Raw genomic sequence first — 8,739 nt, 5'->3', positions numbered from 1 at the left:
AAGCTGAAAACGCGGGGTATTTCTTTTGATATTGTGCCCGTCTCATAACTACCTTTCACAAAAAGGAGCCAATTGTAGTGGTACATAATGAGTTATTTTCAGATACAAGGTTTGCGTGTCTTTTTGTTCATAACAAGAAAACGGAACATTTTTTATCTGCTTTAATTGGCAGCCAGTGTCTCCTGATACAATTACGCTTTGTTTTGTTTTTAGATTGCGCTATTTTATTGGTGGTTATATTTGTGTGAACTGACAAAGCCATCTCTTTAAATAATAAATTACTTTCAACGAATTCCTCCGCGCAAACGACTTAAAAACACTAAAATGCTGAACGATATCCATCAGTTTGTTCCAGAAACGGAAAGGTGAACTTCTCAGCGGGTTTGTGCCATGGCGTTGCCTGCTTTACTTAAGACGACGTGGTTTACAGTTTTCGTTTCATCAGGTAAAGTTCTTTTGACCGCAAATCTTAATAACAAAACTTAGTTACTTTAACGACTTAAAAGCGGCTTAGTTAACCGCAGGTTATGTCTTTTTAGTTCGGCTCCACAAAGGTCCCCCTTAATTCTGTAATAGATACGTTTTACTTGTAGATAACTTGCACGAACATCACACCTTCCGTAAATAATAAGGGAACACGGCGTAACACCTTTGATAGCGGTGAGCTTTGTTTGCAAAATGCCGGAACTCAATACAATGTTTTTTTTTTTTTTAACTGACGAGGGTATTAATTACTGATCGATGCCCGGCCGCCCTGTGTGAGCTTCAAACTTTGTAAATGCTCCTCTAACGCATGCGAGACTCAAACTTTGTTAATATATGCCACTCTAACTTATATTATCTTGAATAGAAAATACACTTTAGTTATCGTGTTTTTTTTCCGCCTTCAACTGATTAGCCATTTAAGCGCGATTAACACCAATGTATATTTTTTCAGCTTTACGTTGAATTCTTTTTCCGGTTAGTTTGTAAAGGTCCTCTTTCTTTAGCTGCATACGTTAATCCGGCATTTTAATAAACAAGTGGTCGATAGTCTTGCGAACTTAATATCAAACTTTCGAAAAGGAAGTGAACCAGAGCTATGCTGTTACACGTGAAACTAATTAGACTTTGGACCGATACATCTACCACTTAAACGGTAGAATGGAATGGAATTAACTTCTCTTGTAAGATAAGATAATCTGCTCTTGTTTGATACATCTTTTGTGTCTTTGGTTCATCGTAAATTTTTGCTTATACCTATTGTAATATAGAATAGATCTCGATCTTTTATCCTTAAAAGTTTTATTCAGTCGTGTCCTATGACGTAATTCGGATGCAAATGTGTGGCCCCGCTTTTACCTTTAATCAGCACAATTCCCTTTAATTTTCAAGTGAACAATATTTCAATATCAGTCGTTAACAAAAAGGTCAACGGCGAGTTAGAAGTTGGGATATTTTCATTACGGGACGATGTGTGATTTGTTCTTTAGAATTGTCCTTGTCGGCTTATTTCTAAAATGTTGCTAACAAGTGTTTTACTGATGAAGTCAAAGAAGAGAGTTAGTTTGACGGCTACTACATATAGTCATCCAACAACCGACTTTTCACATAGTTTGACTACAGCAATGCTCTACTTTCCAATGAAGGTTCTCTAAAGCGGCCTTTACACGGCAAACTAAAATTGGCAAACTCGTGTTGGCGAACTTCAAAAAGTTGGCAAACTCGAGCCTTCACACGTCAAACTCGCGTCAAATCACAACATGCTAAATTTGCAACATGGCCGACGTAGTGCAGTGGCACTCAAGAAGAGTTGCCGCTTGTGTCTTGGTCCTATTGTATGGTAATCGTCGAAGAAGAAACAGAAAGCGCTGGCAAAATAGAAGGTTTGGACGAAACCTTATATCAGTAGAAATCCCACCCTTGGAGCGTACAACACGCTCTTACAAGAGCTTCGCGCCTTTTAACCCCAGTTTCTCTGCTAGTTCTTCCATTTTCCGGTCCCACAGATCTGGAGAGTTTTGAACTTCCTCGATGAATTGAAAAGTTGAAACTTCGTCTTCACATCCGTCCGCCATTTTAGGAAGTGTCATGCAAATTGCGTGAATAGAGCGCATGTTTTTATTGGTTGACAGTCACCAACACACGTTTGCCAACCGTTCACGTCAAATACGAGTTTACCAACACGAAAAAGTTGGTGAAAAAGTTGGCGAGAATAGAGGCAAGCTCTATTTGTCGCCAACAGTTTACCAACTTGTTTGCCGACTGTTTTTGTGCCGTTCACACACACTAACTTGAGTTTGCCAACACGAGTTTGCCAACTTTAGTTTGCCCTGTGAAGGCCGCTTAAGATATTAGTATTTCTCCTGTCGTTTTAGATCACTTATTTTAGCTTATAATTAAATTCAATGTGGAAACGATTTAAAACAAATAAATCAAAGCGTTGGCAAGTGTTTGATCTTAGGTTAACCGTAATCGGCTTTCGAATACGCGGTCCTCATCTTTGATCTTCAAGTGCAATTGTTTAAGATTGTGTGGGAGCTATATTTGAGAAAGTAAACACGCGCGGACAAGAGTGCACATGCTTAATAATTCCATAAATCTCTACCTTGGGATGAGACCCTGGGGAAACTCCGTAACGTATTGAGTTCTCTCGTGATCAGCACCTTCGTTCGTTTTTCCTAGCCTTATTTATTTGAATGCTCGCATTGAACAATAAGAGCAGTAAAGCACGGATGGGCGCACGTACAAGCATTCGGCAAAGTGACGCGGAAAACACGGATGAGCGAATGCACAATTATTTCAAACACGGTCACGATTTTGCTAAACTGCACCTCTGAAAATTCTACCTATAAAAGATGTTTTAAAATAATTGGTCACCTCACCAGCGTCCATTTTTCTCTCCCGCTGCCATGTACTAGTACGAGGAATAGCTTGCATGAACCTTGTTTGTATGCGGCGCGGGCAAATTAATTGGAAGGTAGATATACAAAGATGAAACATATTGACATATATAGACGGATACAAGGAAAGTGCGTCACGAGAAGGAAGTTTATAGACTTAATGATCAAGAGCTTGAGGCGAAAAGGAACTAGCTAAATATACTAGTAAGTAATTTTACTGCACCAAAGGCAATTGCGTGCTTTCCAATCAGGCGAATTTGTAAACACGGAACAAGCGTCCATTCTCAACTATTAAAGCAGTAAATTAAGCTATGACGACATGTCAACTATCACTGAACTAAGGTGGAAAAGAAGTTTACTTTGTACCTTGAAATGGAAAGATAGCTTACAGTATTTTCCATCAAAAGTTAACCAGGCACTGCCTGGGGTAAAAATATTACAATTTGGGAACAAACGGAACAAATTGAAGCTTAAAGATAAGGGGGTAGTTTCTAAAAAAAACTGTCCGTGTGCTGTACATGTGTTGGTTGGGAAGTGAGAACAAATGTTTGGAGTTTTATCAACAGAGTTGACAAGGTAAATTTGGCCACCGTAAAGAGATTTGAGCGTTGACGGAAGGGTTAACACTCCAAACGTCAGCACTCCAATCTCTTTGTGGTGGGCAAATTATCTTATCAACGCTGTTGATAAAACCAAAACATTCAAATTAAAGCAGATAAAAGAATCAGCGTTGGAGACGGCAAGAAAACTGCCGTCCTCAAAGTAATAAAAAAACGAAGTTAATTAAGACACAGATGAGTCGACAAAAAGACAGAAATGAGTCAAAAGTCAAAAGAAGAGTGCGTGATGCAGTCACCGAAGAGCGGCCTGCGTGAGACTGCCGCACACTGGATTACCAACATTACAGGGAGAAACCGACGGGAAACCGATTTTGAAGATTTAACACAATATGTCGACATAATGATATTGTATAATGCACCAACTCGTGTTGCGCAAGGGCTAAACATTTAAAAATATAAGGTGTAGGTTTGTAAAAAGACATTGAGGTAAATTTTTCCTTTCATTTTCCTGGTCGTGTTTATACTAAGGCAAACATCAAGGCACTGCGCATGCGTGGCTCCTTTCCTTTCTAAGTTAAGTTAAGTTAAGTTAAGTTAAGTTAAGTTAAGTTAAGTTAAGTTAAGTTAAGTTAAGCGTTCCGCGTCATGATCTCGTGCGGCTTTACTGATTTGTCTTCATCCGAAACGGCCAAATGACACTTCAGTGACAGAGGGACTTCATGGGATAAAACATATACCAAGTCAAGTGCTAAGTAAACAGAAGGCACGGAGTATTAATTTTGATACTTTGCCTCTGTCTGATAATGATATGTTACCGAACGGAAGATAAAAGCCTGTAGCGCAGTTTTCACGTGTTTTCAATCAGGTTGCGTGTCGTTTGCGACAGCTCGAAAGGGAACTATTATTTTCCCTAATTTAATTGGCGACAGATATCTGTTACTAAAAGTTGAATACGGTGACGTTCTACTTCTCGTTTAATTTGTTTTGTTTTAAATTGCGTAGTTCCCAGGTTATAAGTTAATTACGTTCAAACGACTTCAAAGCTATTGACTACTGATTAGAGCCATACATCGGCGTTGTTTCGGAGACGGATAATTAGGCTGGAACTCGGCAAATCTAGCGGCCGTCGGTATACCATGCATTTGCTTGCTTTACTTAGGACGCTGTGTTTTACAGCCTTCGTGTCATTGGGTAAGTGCCATTAACTGCAGAATATCAAGAGTAATTTGCTTATGACTGAAAGAGCGGTCGAATTGACTACGAGTTTATTATAAGCGAGGGAAGGACATAAATACTACTATATATGAAAACGCAGTAAAACATATATCATGGTCGACAGATTTGCTGGTTCACAGACGAAAGGACTTATAAATAAATACGCAGTCTCCTATGTAAGATTCTGAATTTGTAAATGCGCTCCTAACTATTTTTTTCGTTAAAAGAAAATATATATTAACTTCTGGGTTTTATTAATGTTCAACTGATATGGCATTTACGGTTAATCATTTAGTTAAAATAAATTCTTCGGCGTTATGTCGCAGCCCTTTTTCCAGTTAAAGTTCGCTTCCTTTAGTTGCAAGACCGGAAAACCAGCATGAAGATGAATATTGGTCGATACTAGTACTCCTCCAAAGTTGCCAAAAACTCAGTGGAAAAATAAAATCTGTAAGACCGCAGTGGAGCCTTATTATAACTCGTGAAGTTTAGCTGGACCTTGGAGAAATGTATCTGAGACTTTAAAACGTAAAAGTGAATTAGCTTTGAGACATTTTGTGTCTTTAATCAGCAAAGCGCCATTGAATTTACTGTACAAAACAAAGCATGCTTTGCGTCATAGTGCGGTAACCTAGTCGACGAAATTTCTATTTACACCTATTACAAAAGAAAGTTTCAGTTTATTATTTTTCGTATGATGTAATTCAGTTATAAATCTCAGCGCCCTTTTTAGCCTTATAATCAGCAAAATCCTCTTTTGACTTCAAGGAACAATATTTCAATATCAAACTGATGAACATGCACCCTATACCTTATCTGCGAGAAAAAGGAAAATGCACTAAAGCGCACGAAAAACTCTAAAGAAATGCGAGTGTGCTATGACTGCGCATAATTTTTAACGAATAAGGAAACTAAGTGCAAGAATTTTTGCTGACAGGGCGCTCGAACACAAAAGAGAGTTTCCCTTCTTTTCTACTACTTAAAGTGTTTGAGACATGATGGAGTTTAGCAGTTTATTAACAAGGAAGTCATTAGGAGATAATATCAACTGTGCGTCATAATTTGCCTGAATGATTGATCACTTACGGACGAGGCATGATTGCTAGTTGCAGCGCCATTTGTCGTTGTCCTTACTATGCGTCCCACTGAACTGATTCATTTGAGCCATCGACTTCTTTCGTTGGCTCCGACGTCTTCATTTTTCTTTTGAGAAGTTTGTAAATTATCTCTCTTTCACCTGCATATCCAGATCGCAGAGTATAACTAATTTATATTCGTCACCAATATCTTAACAATGCTTAACTTTCCAATTCAGTTTTCTCTCTGATATCATTTCCCTTTACGTTTAATTTTATATTTTGACTAATTCTAAGTGAAACTCAAATAAAGCATTAAAAAACGATTTTAGACTAATGAAAAACATTGTTAACTGAAAACACGGATGAACGCAATTTCAAGTGTTTTCGAACACGGTCGGGTCGCGGAACAGTGTGGCAAGTTTAAGAATGACATTGCAAAAATACCTATTTCTTTAGAATCTTTAGGCCCTAGAGTACAGAAGCACTTATATATCGCTTGTTGTGGGTCAACTTTGAAAACCGCAAAAAAGGAAGTTTGAAGAATTCAGGAGTATATGAGCAAAAAAGGAACAGGCCCAATATACTTGGAAGTACTTTTACTGTACCAAAGGTGTTGCAGCTTTGTGAACCGGAAAGGAACACGTATTGGAAACTCTGGAGTTGCATTATTTAATGTTGAAGTTTCTAAAAAATTGGTGGTATTCATTAACCAGTTTGATGTTTTTATTTTGGCTATCACAAAGTCATTGCTTAAAGGAATAGCAAGGACGGATGAAGGATATTTTTATCGGAGGAGTCCGTATACTGACATGTCACACAACACCTCTCACCGCTATCGGTACTGTATACGAAATTAATTCTGTACCCTATTATCGATTTGCTTTGCCCGTAAAATTGAAATTTATTGCAAAGAAATCATTCAAACATTGTCCTCTCATGTCTTACCGCAAGTCAACAACGTGATATTAATGTACCAACTGAAGCCGAGTTCCCTATAAAGCTGTTCATTCATCCTCAAAAGCGAGGGATTATCGCTCAGCTTCTTCAATTTAAAATACTACATGAAACTTACGGTCAGCGACATTGACAATGTTTTCTCTCTTGAATATGAAAGCATTTGATTATTAGAGGACAATTTAGTTCACTAGTTCAGATTTGATAGGGGGTCTGGACCCCCCCCCCCCCCCCCCCCACTAAAAAGGAAGACTATCATCTTCTGTTTTAATTAGCGAGGACTTATAAATAAATACGCAGTCACCTTTGTTTTAAAAAGTGACAGATAATAAATTATTCTTTCCAAACAACTTAAAACTCTTTATCCGCAAACCCAAGCCACAGTGTCCTTCAGGCACGACTGAGAGGTGAATCTACCTAGCCCTGATCCATTGACTCCTTGGCGTCTTCGTATCATGTCTTCAAGCCTGTCTGCACGTCTTCATCCTTCACATTTTACAGTTCTTGTTGCATTAGGTGAGTCTTTTTTGATCGAAGCGTTGAATATCAAACATTGACTTTTATACGCAAAACCATTCAAGGTAATTGTACGTTTAATGTACAGTACTGATATGGTTGTTTAGACTTGCCTCAAAGTCGTCTTCTTATGACCTGAAAAAGCGACCGACGAGTGACAAAGCCTGACTGGAATTCCACGAAATCGGACTTTAAGAAAGCTAATGGTTGATGAGCTTATTTTTCTGTATTGCTGTCGGTCGAAGATCTCTTACACTTCTTCTAGATACATAACGCTCTTAAAAGCTTGCTCTCTCGATCTCTCTCTGCCCGCTGGTTTAATATGTCTTTATTGAAATATGAGTTTTTGGTCAGGCAGTTAAGAAATTCTGCAAATACAGAAAAAAAAAATAATAAAAGGAAAGAAAACCGGTAACTATTTTCACCTAGAGTTAATATGAAGAAAAGAAATCAAGCAACAAAAGGACTTAAACGCTTGCACTCCGGATCCGCATGGCCGGAAGCTTAAGCTCAAAACTAGGAAAAACGACAACTAGTGCCAAAAACTAGGAAAAAACTGATTGTACCACATGACACTAAGAGCTTTAGACCTTGGGATTTCATCCACGGACTCAACAGTTTGAAGCAGCTTCAAAGTATAACAGAAAAAACTACAGGAAAGCACCACGAAAGACCTTTCATTTAACTTGATGGACAGACTTAACCATCTAAAACGAGATCTACTCACTTTGCTCAATTACGTATTGTTGGCACTGAGAATAGAAATCAGTTATAATCGAACATAACTTTCTTCCACAACTTGCTGAATCTTAAAGACTAATTGATGTTTTGTGAGGTTGTGCCAGATACCTGTTTCCCCCAGACCGTAACAAGAGCTGATCAAAGAGAGCAATTCTGGATAATTTGAGTGGATCGCAGATCTTTCGTAGACACGGGACCTATTCTTTTTATTGCATTTTTTGACTGTGGATTGAACTTTGAGAAAATTTTTGCGACAACCTTTACTTCGAGGGAATCACCTTTACTTAAGAATTTAGAACATTCTAAAATAACTGTTTAACGTAAATACAAACACTAAGAACCGTTTGTGAATCTTTGAAGAAGAACAGAGAAAATAAAAGTAAGTTATTTCCAAAAAGTGGCTCGTTACTACCTCCACTTTCAGTTTGTATTTCCTCCACTTTGAATTCTCATTTGTTTGCTAGCCGTAACGATAACTGAAATATCAAAAATCAAAGTATCCACGTTGTTTTGATTCATAGTGTCAAACCTTTTCTCTATTCCAAGTTCCACAAGTCCACTTCTTGCACTACTCGTATCGGACTGACCGAGAAATATCGTTTAATTGATGAACAATATTTCAATATCAGCAAGGCCATAAACTTTAGTCCAAGGACAAGTGAAATAAGTTTATTTGAGTCATGTGCAAAACTGATAATAATCTGCAAATGTGCTATGACTTTGCACTATTCTCAGTGGACAAGGAAAATCTGCTTCAAATACTTGATGGATGATGCAGTTGGTTAGAAAATA

At 38.0% G+C, this 8,739-nt stretch overlaps 1 protein-coding gene across 3 annotated transcripts in view; it reads left to right on the top strand.

Moving 5' to 3' along the window:
* Positions 1 to 355: 355 nt before the first annotated feature.
* The window catches only part of LOC146470530 (uncharacterized), a 23,961-nt gene continuing 15,577 nt past the window's right edge, over positions 356 to 8,739 (top strand). Inside the window, exon 1 of one of the 3 annotated variants that reach the window (XM_085122026.1) lies at positions 356 to 445. In XM_085122026.1, coding sequence (XP_084978152.1) covers positions 391 to 445 — 55 coding nt within the window. In that variant the 5' untranslated portion in view covers positions 356 to 390. Of the gene's footprint in view, positions 446 to 4,507; positions 4,634 to 7,083; positions 7,207 to 8,739 lie in introns of those variants that run through there. The other 2 variants (XM_085122027.1, XM_085122025.1) reach the window with 2 other exon arrangements.

The sequence above is a fragment of the Pavona decussata genome, unplaced genomic scaffold (genome assembly GCF_977016875.1).
Source record: "Pavona decussata unplaced genomic scaffold, jaPavDecu1.1 SCAFFOLD_114, whole genome shotgun sequence".
Taxonomy (NCBI): Eukaryota; Metazoa; Cnidaria; class Anthozoa; order Scleractinia; family Agariciidae; genus Pavona; species Pavona decussata.
Note: the sequence above shows the minus strand (reverse complement) of the source record. Positions and strands in the feature narration are given on the sequence as shown.